Source organism: Leptosomus discolor, chromosome 7 (genome assembly GCF_034619465.1).
Source record: "Leptosomus discolor isolate bLepDis1 chromosome 7, bLepDis1.hap2, whole genome shotgun sequence".
NCBI classification, from domain to species: Eukaryota; Metazoa; Chordata; class Aves; order Leptosomiformes; family Leptosomidae; genus Leptosomus; species Leptosomus discolor.
In genome coordinates, this window is record NC_141397.1 from 12261474 (window position 1) to 12275906 (window position 14433).

The 14433-nt window shown below is 45.9% G+C and overlaps 1 protein-coding gene across 1 annotated transcript in view; it reads right to left on the minus strand.

The window, feature by feature from the left end:
- Window positions 1-4676: 4676 nt before the first annotated feature.
- The window catches only part of LOC147415076 (uncharacterized), a 43836-nt gene continuing 34079 nt past the window's right edge, over window positions 4677-14433 (minus strand). Inside the window, 6 exon segments of the mRNA XM_086468520.1 lie at window positions 4677-4903; window positions 5495-5664; window positions 7145-7190; window positions 11393-11639; window positions 12390-12625; window positions 12833-13114. Of these exon segments, the coding sequence (XP_086324646.1) occupies window positions 5516-5664; window positions 7145-7190; window positions 11393-11639; window positions 12390-12625; window positions 12833-13114 (960 nt within the window). The 3' untranslated portion in view covers window positions 4677-4903; window positions 5495-5515.

Genomic DNA, 14433 nt, shown 5'->3' on the forward strand with positions numbered 1-14433 from the left:
CAGGGAAATAAGCCGCTGAGTGATTGATGATTTATTTGTAGGTACGTTTACACAGGTAAATGCACAGTAGTCTGCACATTTCTATAATTCTTAGCATTCAGCACTGTCCCGCATGACATCCTTGACTCTCAACTGGAGAGACATGGATTTGATGGATTGAGCACTCGGTGGATCAGGAATTGCCTAGATGGTCACACTGGGAGAGTCACGGTCAGTGGCCCAGTGTCCGAGTGGAGACCAGTGACAAGTGGCATGCCTCAGGGGTGGGTATTGGGACCGGTTCTGTTTAACATCTTTGTCGGCAACACCGACAGTGGGATTGAGTGCGCCCTCAGCAACTTTGCCAACGACACCAAGCTGTGTGGTGCGGTTGACACGCTGGAGAGAAGGGGTGCCATCCACAGGGACTGGGACAGGCTGGAGAGGTGGGCCCGATCTTTATTGTGAGAGTGGTGAGACACTGGAACAGGTTGCCCAGAGAAGTCTGTCTTTTTGTTTTCTTTGCAATTTTGGCATTCAGGGCAAATTTACTACATTGAACAGAAAGAAAAGAAAAAACACCACAAAAAACCCCACCAATTGAGTAGCTTTACATAAATATTTCTGTGAAACAGACATGCTTTATATATGTGATGTCCAAAACCGACTGAGATTAAAAATATGTATTACAAAACACAGACTTGACTCGAAAGATCCTGGAAGATGGCCAAGTATTTAAAAAAACTTTCCCCTAGGAATCAGGGGAGGATGTGGAATCGGAGGTGGATTCTGGTAAGCTGGAACACATCTAATACCCCCATTAGAGGAATTCTTTAGAGCAGAGACTCTCCTGAAGGACAGACAGGAAAAAGTCTCCTGCTTTGAGGGACAGGAAAATATCTGTGGCTTCCTCAAGCTTTTGAGATTGGTTTTGAGATTTCCCCTTTTCCTGACAAAGAGGATCTGAACTTAATGGAAACACCAACTGCATGGTGATCACTAAAATCACCTAGAAAAGGGAGGAAGCAAAGTGAACTGCAAGTTCTTTTCTGGATGGCCATTTCCTACAAAAATACCTGGGTTTCTCCGGTCTTCAAGTCTGTTTTTGAAGAAGTGTATTTCCTGGGTATGGACAAGGAAATCCACAGGGATTTGGTTTCCCTCTTCTTTCCCCCCCCCCTCCCCCCCTTCTTTTTTAAAGCAGGCAATAAATTTGAACCTCCATTATAAGCTTAGTTTTTTCTAAAAAAACCTATTTCTCTTAAATGTTTGAGAAGCAGTGGACTACTCAGGATGGTTTTCAGCACTGGGGAAACTACTCCAACTACTACAATATTAGAAAACCTAAAAGAGATTTACATAGTACTACAAACAAGAATTTGAGATTATTTCCTTAGCTTACCCTTTCATCGGCAATTGAATCAATTTTGATCTCTCCTCAGACGAAAAGCTCCTTTTGTCTTTTTCTGCTAGAGAGTTTTCGGTCTCCATTTTCAAGCAGACATCCTCCCTCCCAGTAGGCTTTTGTTTCACTTGCTGATTAGTAACGTTGCCTGACGGTCTATTTAGTTTATCAAGATCTTCCTGTTTTGCTACCGCCTGCGTTTTGAAACATCTTTGTTCACTTTTTTCCTTCTCGACCTACAAAAAGAAAGTTAAGCGCCACACATTTCTCAGTATTCCTAGAAAAGAGAAACATCATATCGAAGATCAAATCATTCAGAGTTGACCTCTGAAATCACGTCATGAAAAAAATGAGGGAATTCATATAGAGAAGCATTTCCACCAAATCGCACTACCACATGTGAAGTCATTGGAAGAACTTTGAAACCCCTCGTGATTAAAAAAGATAACAAAAACATAGCCTTTAGAAAGAAAACAACAGTGCATCTTAAAACATCAACAACAAAAAACCCAAAGAGTTCCAGATTGTCCGGACAGAGTTAGAAGGACTGTCCAATGCCAGCTGTAAAAGCACAGGAAGAAGCAAGTGGAACTGTGCTGCGCTACTGCTTCCTTAAGGGGAGGGGAGGGGAGGGGGGCGGGGGGAAGATCCCAAAGCCACAAGCAGGGATGGTTTCACAGCAAGCGGGAATTCTAGTGAAGGGCAATGAAGACACACCATGCAGAAATCACAGCAAATGAACAGATTAGTCAAGACCCTGTGCAGAAGCCATTCTCATTCTTTGATTCAGAATCAGAATTGAAACCCCACTTTGTCAATTTGGTCGTCTCTCCTTTCGCATCACCCCATGCCCTTTGCTTAGTGATCCTGTCCATCAGTGCCCCACAGCACTGCTGTTTACTCTCTTCCTCTGTATGCAGTCTTCATTTAAAGCCTTGCTTGAGGTCTGCCCTCCCGTTGGCAAAAATAGCTTTGCCCTGCTTAGTGGCTGGTACCTCATCTCTCTCGAGGAGACGCTGGTCTGCAAACAGGGTGCCATGGCCACAGGACCCAAAACCCTGTTGCCAGCAGCAGTTCTGCAGCCAGTTCTTGACTTGTCCTCAGCAGCAGAATTGAGGAGAACACCACGTGGGTCCTCGTGCCCTTGACTACTGCTCCCAGAGCCGGAGCAGCTCTTGCCTCACCTGCTCCTGGTGTTTCCCTCAGCGCATGGTGACTACAGGGTAACGGCCCGCTCTGCCGCCGCATGGGGAGCGGGGGAGGGCCCTGTTACAGTCCAGAAGAGGTAAACTCTTACCGGGGCTGCTGATTTGAATACCCGCCAAGAGATTAAGGCACAAACGAGGCGATATATTGTCAACAAAACTACTAAGGTTTATTTAGAGAGACAGAGAGAGAGAGAGAGAGAGAGAGAGAGAGAGAGAGAAAGAGAAAGGAAGAGCATGCCGCAATAGTCCAGTCCAGTCCAGGCAGGCAGGCAGGTAGGTAGTAAGACAGTAAGCCAGTCAGTAAGCAAGTAAGCTAGTAAGTTCCTGAGAGGCTACCAAGGGTCCCTTTGGTACCATAGTCCCAGGCCAATCCGATGGTGATGTGCTGCGGTCAAGCGGCGAGATGTGATCCACCAGCGGCATGGCATGCTGCTTTCATGCGCCAATCACGAGCTGGCAGTCTGTGCAACCCTCATTACACAGCTTGCAAGCTGTAGTGCATAAGCCGAAGAAATTCATGCCTTTAGCTGTTAGCGCATAGTGACAAACAAATATTTCCAAGAAGCCATGTTGTCTAGCCCAAAGTCCTAACAACGTCCGTCCCAGAGGCAGCGGACAAAACAGGTCTTCTTCTACGAGGCTGCTTCTGGCCTTCAGAGAGTGCGCTGTCACTATGGCGACTTGAGTCTCTACTTCCTCTCCAAAACCACCAAGGTACAGAGTTTGAGACAAACATAAAGTTCAGTGGTCCCAATTCTTACAGGCCCGCGGAGGCAAGGGGCATTAGCGGGGTGGTGGGTACCAAGGGGTGGCGGCGGACGCGCCCTTAAGGCCAGTTCCCGGCCTGCCCCCGCAGTGCTTGTCAGTGGCGTCGAAGGGTGAGCGATGTCGCCTTCCCACCTCAGGCGCCAGGCTGCGGCGACGGGTCCGGGCAGGAGGCGCCCGGATGCGCGGCGGCGCGGCGACAGGCCTGGCGTGTGCCGGGGGGTCAGCGGGGCCGTGCGGCTGCCGAGCGCCCGCTCCTGGTTTTTCTCTCGGTGCATGGCCAGGGTGCCAGGACGAGGCGCAGGTGGGGTCAGAGCCCAGCTGGGGCAGGCAGGGCCCGCGGGAGCTCTCAGTCGATGCCCACGGAGCGCTCCAAGCCTGCTGTGCTGGCACTCCATGAGGCTTCCCCAGCTCCTCTGTCTTGCCCTTCTTGGAGACGGGATGGATGTTTCCTGTTTTCCAGGCCGCAGGAGCCCCCTCCGACTGCCATGGCCTCTCTGAGATCATCAAGAGTGTCCCCACAGTGACACTGCAGATGGACTTTCAAGTGAAGGAATGGAATGGACTTCACTTTGCCCCTCACCCCATTGTAACTGCTGTCAACTCCTGATATGCCAGAGGCCAACGCTGAAGTTCCGTTCTGCTGCTCCACCAGCCAGGAACTGTTCCCTCTCACTGACAACTGGCAGCACAGAGCAGGTTAGGAACGAACTGGAAAACAGGTCACGTCCGAGTCTGCCAGCACAAAGTAAGGGCCAAGACGTTCTGCGCCTGCTTTCTCTGTGGAGAGACGCTACAAAGTACCAGAAGCTGAACTTCTTCTTGACCGCGCTCTGGTGCAGGCCAGAGAAATTTCTTGCCCCCTTTTGCCTTTGCTGGCTACAGATTGGTCAGCTTCCCATGGGATCAAAACCTGTGGGATCTGCCAGCATTTCAGGGCTACCAGAAGCTCACCCACTACCTTCCGCCTAGACCACAGGAAGGGTCTGGGACGTGATGAGTAGCAATACCTCAACTCTAGTCCTCAGTCTTAACATCATTGTGCTTCACGCCTCCCCAGAGGACAAGGCCACAGAGGCTTGCTGGCCATTTGCCCAGCCTCCAGGGCAGACTGAAGCTGCAGCCGGGAAGAGAGCTGAAGTGAGCAGAGAAGAGCTCTGGAGAGTTATATGGGCAGGGAAGGGGGTGGAAAGCAAAGTCAAGAAGGGGAACAATACAACGAAGAGATGTACTAGATTACGAAGTTTATTAAAAATCAAGTCGAAACGGAGTATCTGGAATTCAATGGTGTATTAGCTTCACAAAAATATATTCATAGAAAAAGGAACAGTGTCACAGCCGCATTCATTGCTTTCCTCACCGCCTGTTAACTCAAGTGCCTGAACGAGGGGGTAAAACCCCTACATTCTGTCCAGTCTTCCTTCATCTCAGTACAACCATTCTTACTTTTCCAGAATTGGGACTTTGTTCTGTATCTTCTGATCGCTAGTGACTTTTGCAGACAGGGGACGACAAGTGTGGATCTTCAATAACAACAGGTAACTCTCTGAAATAAGTAAAACCACTTGTTTTATTGACGCAATGTCCCACAACACTGGCTACCATCTGGGCTACAGCCACCATATCATCAGCTGCTAGCTGCAACAAAAAGATTGGCTATCCGATCACACCAGTTTTGGAAAGTACTGAGGAGACTGAGACGTGATCTGTTGACATTCCTTTTTTCCCCATAGGAAGTGCTTGATGTGCACCACACGTGTTGATGTAGGAAGTGCGAATGTCTAAAGCTGCAGCAACTTTTAATGCAGAAATCAACACGAATACCATGAGAGGCAATGGGCACAAACTGAAACACAGGAGTTCCACCTGAACATCAGGAAACACTTTTTTGTTGTGAGGGTGACGGAGCACGAGCACAGGTTGCCCATGGAGGCTGTGGAGTCTCCAACCTTGGAGATACTCAAAAGCCAACATGATCCGGGGCAACTGGCTCTAGCTGGTCCTCCTTGAGCAGGGGGGCTGGACGAGAGGACCTCCAGCGGTCCCTCCCAACCTCACCCATTCCGTGGTTCTGCCATACAAAACAAACATACCAACCCCCCACGTAACAACTGTCTTGGCACTACTATGCACTCACCGTAATTTTAAAGCATTTTGTTCAAATCATGTAATTTTTATTGAGAACATCACGGTACTCCTGTCTTGCCCTGAGAAGGGGATCCTGGTCAACATGGAAATTTTTTGAAGAACCATCAGCAGATACCATGGGAGAAGCTCCAGCAGATCCAGTTTCAAGTTCAGCAGTGGCTAGGGAGAAGAGAGACAAGATTCCTGATGTGACTTTTATGGTAGACAGGGTCAAATAAGTCACTGTAAAAACATGGGTAACTGGAGAGAAAGAGATTTAAAATCTTCCAAGGGAACGTATCGATGGAAGGGCCTGGCACAAAGGAAGAAACACATTTTCCCCACGTTTGCTTCTCAGTCAACAGTATTGCTAAAGCTAGTGACAGAAATTCCAGAGGCTACGCACTGAACATCTTCAGGGAAGCCACAAATGGCTCCTGCTTACACCAGAGCTAAATTTATCCCCCTGCAGACCTCGTCATCCTCAAGTATCTGTTTTCCTTAAATGTTCAAACCCGTGGTTTATTGGAACCAGTGATGACTGGAACACTACTCCTCAAAACCAGCTTCTGCATTCGCTGTGACAAACGTTACAAGAATCTGCCTGCGAAACCCCTTTGCACTGCAGTCAGGCCAGGACAAGTCTCCCAGCCTGGCCCTTTCTCCGAGGGGCGTCTTTGTAACTCGCCCTGGCAAAACCCGCTTCCCCCGCAAGAGAACACCTACCCAGCGAAAGCAAACCCACCTTCGCCACCTTTCTCCAGCCACCTTTTTCAGACAAGGTCCCCAAACCAAACATACTCTATGACTCCCAGCAGATGGGCAATTACGTTTCAGAATGCCCACGGGCACAACGCAATGGCTTTGTGTCCATTCAGACACACGGAAAGAGCTACGCAGCTGCAGCTGAACACTCCCGATACGATTAAAAGCGTACGGGAACAGAAAGGAAATGCTCTCAGGGGCTACCTGCTTTGAAATAGCAGCAGCCATGGCAAAGCGGTGACTCTGGAGGAACGGTTATCATGAAATAGGTGGAATTCCTCTTTGGACACCTGGCCTCCTATCAGAGAGCATATTTGATAGGCATATTCACCTCATGTTTGCCTAAACACTGCTGATTGATCTTTTCCTGAAGAAAGCATATCTTTTGTCACTGATTATATTCGCCTTGCTTATTCAAAAAAGGCTGCAAGGTGTAAGCTACAAATACAAGCAACGAATAGGAGACATAGCAAAAATCAAGAACTAACAGCAGAGAGTGTGTGTATGGTATGGTTCAGTGCTGAATGCAATCGATGTACGTGGAAGGAGAAGTGATGGCTGAAGGCTACAGAAATCTTATCTCACGGCTTCTTTTATGTTTGATGTTTGTGCTTGAGGAGTAATTCTAGTGAAAGGTGACTTCACCTGAAGCCAGGTGTATTTGTGGGGGGGAAATGGGTTAATTTTCTTTGCACTTGGGTGTTTTTTCAGGCAACTGCGTAACGTTCTACACAATACTTTGGTAAGCAGGAAGTTTTCACATTCAAGTCTAAACTGGAAAGCCAGCAGAAACCCCCCTGTGCTTAGCACAGAAAGAAATTCAAGCCATTATTTTCAAGAGCTAGGAACAGTCATCTTTTTCCTTAAGCACACTCCTCACATAGTGGCACGTTACCCTGTTCAAGTTCTTTCGTGATTTTTTCATCCAGTTCCCTCCGAACCTAGAATTATACAGAAAATACACAGTTAAGATATTAAGTTACATTTTTGTAATATTAAACTTCTAAAACGGTCTTAAAACCCACACGTAACGTAATAAAAACTAAAAAAGTCATCCCAAATGAAGACATCTTGGTTTGGGGTTTGATCTTTGATGAAGAGAAACTCTTGGTCAGCCAGGCTGTAATGTTCTCATTGCTGAGCAGCATCAGCTATAGCAGAAAATGATCTGTAACTCACCAGCTGGATTATAAGTGGGCATTTAAAAAATACTCAGGAAGAAAGCCCAGGGGAGTTATTACAGTGAAGGTATGGCTAAAGTCTACCATCAAGTACACGAGCAGAACGTCAGCTCAAGGCTGAGATACGCATAAATGCCATGCACAGGGACAAATTCAGTTGAGGCTGGCTTCTGCAACTTCCTAAAAGAAGAGGTGCAACAGCAGCTGCCGCAGGACTGACACACACCATTGTAGAGAAAAAAAGCATGTGCCAATATTCTTCTTTTCTCCACCTTGAGATGGAAAATCGAAAGAGCTCCTACAGATCATGCCAAGATTTTTCTTTTTTGTTATCGCAAATACCATGACACACACACATAAAAATATAAAAATCACACACCATTTTTTCTCACAAACTTTGTACTGAGACAGGTTAGCCACAGCTACAGCTTCTACACAGCCAGTGCTGCGGGTTTTATTATGTAACCGAAATCAGCTTGGATCCCTAGAAAAGAGCACTTACTCCTTTCTTCCCTAGGGGGTGGTTATTGCCACCAATTAAGAAATTCTCACTCATGAGTCTGACTTGAAAGTCTTCGTAAGAAGACATCAGATCTTTTGAAGAGGCATAGTCCAAGCACTATATGCTGCTGTTTACATTTGACGACATTTGTGACTCCTACATTTTTTCCATCAAGTCTGTGACACAGAGAAGTGAATTTCAAAATAGATGCCACACAGCTTCCAGGCCTATGATGGCCATGAAGATGCTGAAGGCCTTGGACCACGCGAGCTAGGTGGAGAGGCTGAGAGCGCTGCAACTGTTTCTTTACTGGAGTAGAAAAAGCTCGGGGGGACCTTATCTATGTGAATAAATACTTGGTGGGGGCTGTAAAGAAGACGGAGCCAGACTCTTCTCAGTGGCGCCAAGTAAAAGCACAAGAGGAATGGGCACAAACCAAAATAAAGGAAATTTCATTTTAACATTAGGATTTTTTTAACTTTTTTTTTTTTTTTTTTTTTTTAAATTGTAGACATGGTCAAGCACTGGAACAAGTTGCCCAGAAAAGGTTGTGGAGTGTCCATCCCTGAAGATATACAAAAACTGGCTGGACATAACCCTGAGCAACCGGCTATGACTGACCCTGCTTTGAGCAGGGGTGGTGTTGGACTAGATGATCTTCACAGGCCCCTTCCACTCTCACCCATTCTGTGATTCTCTGGTTTTAGTACTGAATCCCTGGGGGAATAAGTGTTTATCCTATGAAATGAGCAGGCTCACCAAGCAACACAGCAACAAACAAGGGAACTGAAACACTGTGCAATGTACTCAACAGGCCATAGAGAGCAAGAGCCTCAGGAAGGGAAGCCCTCTGCGTGCCCTCACAAGACGAGCAGTAACAGGCAGTAACTCCAAGGGCCAAAGAAGTCGGGCCGTAAAGCAGCAAGTGGAGAGAAAGGCCCTTTCCCCAGGACTACAGGGACAGCTGCAACCAAATTCACCAGCTCCTCCAGGAGAACCACCACCCAATCGTGGCGGTATTTCGTTGGAATAGTCTGTGCCTTCTGCTTGGATGGAGGGAAAGCAGGCATGCTGAGATTGCCAGCTTTTTCTTAAGAGAACCTCGTAGAAATGGTTCAAAATGGGTAAGTTCCCTGAGGATTTAGCAACAGTTTCACTCACCCTCATTCAAGAAAGAAACCTTTGAATTTAATACTCTACTAGAATTAGAAGCTAATCCTGAGAAGACAAACTGTGTGTAGCAAGAGGGAATTATCCTCAGCTCCTCTGTTAACAACAAACTAAGAGTCTCTGTAGGTTGTAAACAAAATGAGAGAGAACTTTAGGGGACTAAGTTCTACAGATAGAACTGCACTAGGAAGGAGAAATACGGGTATATAAGAAAGCCCTCAAACTAAAAAAGAAAACCCAATATCTGACATCAATACTTGGAGACTGGGGAAGTGTCATACATAATGGTTCTTCAGTTTCCTTGAGAGTCTGTGCAAGGCTGATGGGTATTTTTTGGTTCTGTTTCTTTGAACCCTCAAAGTGAAGCCTCACAAAACAGTACCCAAACCTAAAAGCATTCCCCAGCATCACAATCCATCACGAAATGTAAGACACATGCTCTGAAAAGAAACTTTGAGTGCGGCTGAAGTCAGGACGCTGAGTGAGAACAGTATCACTGTTCTTGGATCTCATGCACACTTTTCTTGGAATCAGCGCCGATGTTTTTCACACGCAGATTTGGGAACCATTTTTCACAAAACGTGGAAGCAGCCTCTATAATGACTTGAACTAGATATATCTCTGCATATATTAGCAACTGGATAAAAACAACGGGCTATGAAATAGCCTTTTAAAATATTTCCTTTCTGTAACATACGTAAGGGAAGCCAGTAAACCAGGAAAGGTATCTTGATATTGACAAAACTTTGAGATGCCCAGAGGGTTCCAATTCTGGAAAATTAAAATGGAAAGGACTACCTGAAGAATGTTGCTGTAAATCAGCTAAGAAGCACCGAGTACTCCCGCTTTCTTTCCCTTCACTGTGGTTCTTTTTCACGTTTCTTCTTCAAAATGGCACAACTGTTAACCCTTTTGTTTTAAACTCGGGCAGCTTTTTTCCTAGAAGTGGGTTGGTTTCCTCCTTTGCCTTTTTCTTCTTTTAACATCTTACTCCCATCTCTCTGTTCTTTCTTTTCCTCTCTTGTTGCCTGCTCCCTGCCCTTTCTGTGCCCTTGTCCCGGCCCTCTCCTTATTTCACTTTTGCAGTGGGTCCCTGAATTTTGCCTCTTTTCTACTGCTTGCCTGCAGAAGAGCCCCTGCAGATGGTACAGTACTAATTGCCTCCCGAGTTCTTTCTGTAAGGTCCACCCCTCTGACCTGAAAAAGCACATTCACAGGGACACAGAAAAGTTCATCTCTGTCACTGCTGCTGCTACGCGTCACCTACACTGCTTTGTCCCTTTTGGTTTTGTTGGTTTGGTTTTCTCTTAAACCAGGTGCAGTACGTAGACACGTGGTTTACATGGGATCTTTCCAATGTGGGGGGGACCACTGAACTGAGACGGACTTGCGAGTAAGCAAATACATCTCACCTTCTCGCATTCAACAACAGAATACACGAGGGATGAGAATGCTGACTGAACAGAGAAGCGTGTCCACGCCGCAGTCCTATGCTAGGTGGGAATTTGATTACAGCTATTGACATCTGGTTTCCAAATCTTATGATATAATGTTAAAACGTTCACCATTCTGTGAGGGATGTGCCACCACACTGACGGCTAATTACAGTGCATACTTTGACCAGATGTATTGCAGAGGTTGCAGCATTGCTGCAAAATTAGACAGCTGTGAAGACTTCCTGAGGACTAGTTAACTTTACCTTTTCATGTAATAACACACAGCAGGAACGACAAAAACAAATGCCTCCTACGCATAGTATATGGCCTGCACTGAAGTCTAAAGTGAGAAGTTACGTGATCCTGTTCATATCATCCCGTTTTTGAAGCATCCCTTTGTTGGTATTAATGTACTAAAACAAGTTCCAGCGAAGAAGCTGCTAGAGGGAGGATCAGTGAAGAAGGAAAACGTGTCTCGAACCAAAATGTCTGATGGGATTTCGCACTCATCATAAAGTCAAGCATTTTAAAGAAGTCCTAGATACGATACATGAAATTTTAATGAAGAGATTAGCTGGGAACTTCCTATGCCACAGTATTCTTGATCACAGTTTCTCTTGTAAAAGAGCGTAATTACACCGTTCATTATTTAGATGTCAGCATTTTTTGGTCTTTGAGCACTCCTGGAAATTTGTACAACCCTGAGGACCAAAAGTCTTCACCCCTACCACATGCAGTTGTGTACTCTTTCGGCATATTAGACTGTATGGTTTGGAACTATGCATGGATTTGAACTTCAGGCTAAAAAGCATAACCCTGCTTATGGATACTCTAGAGTATTTCCAAATGCTTACCTTAGCCACGTAGGCTTCAACGCTGTTTCTTGATGACAATGCATTCCCGGTAGAGCTTAGGAAGCTTCCTCCTAGATTGAGACTTCTGTTCAGCGCCAAATTGTTGCCAAGATGTCCCAGTTCAGCTGAATACAGAACTGGACTTGCAGCCGCACCTCCACTGACGACGCTGCTTGCAATTACGGATTTGCTTCTGTGGTGCTCCTGAAGGAGCTGAGCGTGCACTTCTGCTAGTCTCTCATTAGCTCTGAAACATTCAGAAGCAGAGAAAGAATTATCTTCAGTAGTAACGCTGTCACAACGTGAATCTCCAGGTCTTTGACTATTATTCAACTTCTGAAAGTGGAAGGGATGATGAGCATCCAAAAGAAGAACATCGCTTGACCTGAGGTTTTTTGGAGAGCCTGTTTCTAAGAAGTCACAGTACCTGCAAGGAGCAGCAAGAGTTACCCACACTTAGGACTTCTCAGCGTTAGGGCTGTTGTGGATGCAATGTGTTTACATAGCTTCTTCTGAAGGCTGTGTCACCTGCGTAAGAACTCTGGGCCACTCTCCCTTTCCCACAGAAAGCTCAAACCTCAGACACACTGCTAAAATGGAAGCCAAAAGAGATTTATTTTTTTATGTCACAGAATCAAAGACTGTTCTCTGAAGGACCTATCCTTATTCCAGCAGAACAGGACGTGAAATTTATCGTTTCTGCCACAGACAGAATAAGAGGAGGAGATTATTAGAGATGGGCAAAAAGGCTGTCTGTTAAAACACCATCAACTTAAACAACACCCTGTTAATGCCATGATCAGTGGTATTACTGCTGGAGCAGTAAAGAGAAACAAATGAAGCAGAAGGGTCTTGAGGTACTTTCCTCACAACTATGCCATTTTATGCTGACATACGTCATGCTGACCAGATGTAGAAAAGGGAGTTTAGGAGGAAAATGCATGAGTAAAAAGTAATATATTATTACAGCTGCAAAAAAGAAAAAGCATGGACTTACCTTTCCAGTTTATTTGCTAGGCAGCTCCTCGTTTTTACTTCCTCCAGGTACAGCTCTTTGTACTTTTCCACTTCTGCCTGTGCCGATTCTCTTTTAAAAATACCGTCTTGTTGCGTATTTTTTATCCTGTCCAGTTCACATTTGAGGTCTCTAATTCTCTCTTTCAGCTGGTTTCCCAGCGATTCGTGATGACTGGCTCTGATTTGTTCTAACCTGTCCTGGGAGGCTGCCTGCACCTGCAGCAGATAATGCACTTCCAGTCACCGCAAAGTAAAAGAGAACTCCTCCAGCCAGTCAACTGCACGTACCTAATTTCAAGGACCTGCCTTTACTTAGCGAGGCAACTGTGCCTCCTCACCATCATCAGCAATGAAAAATAAAATACTAAAAAAATAACCAAGTGTGTAATGGAGACTACAAACACAAGTGAGAAATCCACTTACCTGCAAAAATAGATTGACTTCTTGTAGTTTTTGTCTTATTTCTTGGCCAGCTCGTTCTTCCATCTCTCTTTTATATTGTTCTATCTGGCTGCGATCCACCATGTTAGTCTCCAGATGATGTTTGAGGTTAGCCACCTCTTCTTTCAGCTGGCATTTGCTCTTCTCCAGTTTTTCCTGTTTCCCATGCATGGTGGACAACTGTTCTCGCAAATCCTGATTTTGTGCTTCTACCTGCTTGCGCTTTTTACACTCTGTCTCCAGTTGCTGGGAAAGTTCACCAACCTGTAGACAGCAAAAAAAAAGAAAAAGGAACTCAGAGGGATTTAATATTAGTAAATTCTGTGAAAATCCGTAAAGGGGTTGGCCATTGAGACTGTATTTATTGTCTGCTGACTCAGAATTAAAACCAATAGATCCCAATGGTCAACCTCAGCTCCATCTTCCTCTTCCTCATTCCAGAAACATAGCTTTTCTATACTTACTGAACATAAAACATGATGTCCTGTCTTTTATTAAAAGAAAAAAAAATAGTGGAGGAACTAGCGTAGTAAAGACTTGAAAAGAGTCTCTAACAGAAAGTAGAAACTTTGCACTTATTTGAAACTGCCTAAATGTAATGCACTTCCCTGAGATTCGAAATAACTGTTCCAACAGAAACACAAAAACACTACCAACTTTTGGACTGAAAATGAGCTGCCGCAAAGGCAGTCGACCCATTCTGCAATACCTTCTAAAAACAAACGTAGCTCTGAAACGTGGCTGCTTTAGCAACAAATCCGAGTAACGAGCGGAGAATCAGATAAAAGGTTACATGCTGCTAAAACAGCCAGAGCCCCCTCAAAAGCACTTCTGGGAAGTCTGCTGCTGGGTCCCCATGACAAGGGAAAGACGGGCTGTGACAGCTACTAGTGAGCAATAAATTGCAGATTTTTTTTCTGCATCACCTCAACGCATCGTGCCCTGGGAAGCAATGACACTGTTTGGAAAAGCAAAACCTGAACTGCCTCCTGGTGAACTCGTGCCTAAGACAGGGCTCAAGGGGGGCTCTTGGGCAGAGCCAACTTCCTACAGTTGTTCGAGTTACAGTGGCGTTACTTCCCTCTCTTTCAGAGAAGGAACTCATCTGTCAGACGTCGAAGATGCTGCCACAGCCTCCAGCTGCAGCCAGGCCTGTGGCGGGCCTCAGTGCTCTCAGCCCCGGCCCTCCCCCATGGGCGTGATGTCGTGGTAGGACTGCAGGCCTGCCCGGCCCCATGGACGGGCCTGGCGATCCGCATTCTTGGCGGACCCCGCTGACTGTCACCAGACCTGTTCTGCTCTTCTTGGTGAGGGCATGTGGGACTGCTCCCTGGCCCGCCAGGTCACGGACCCTGCCAGCCTTGCTGTGATGCTTGGCTCGCCCTTCCTCTACAGAACAGCTTACCCTTGATGTGCCCTTGCAAATACGGCTTTGCTCAAAACGTTTTCATCTTTACCCATGATGGTAACTACGTCGCTATTAGGTACAGTCATCTACTACCGTAACAGTAGAAGGAGCATCAAGAAAAGTCAATGAATTCCAGAATACAGCCATGAAAAAAAATAAAATCTACATGAAAAGC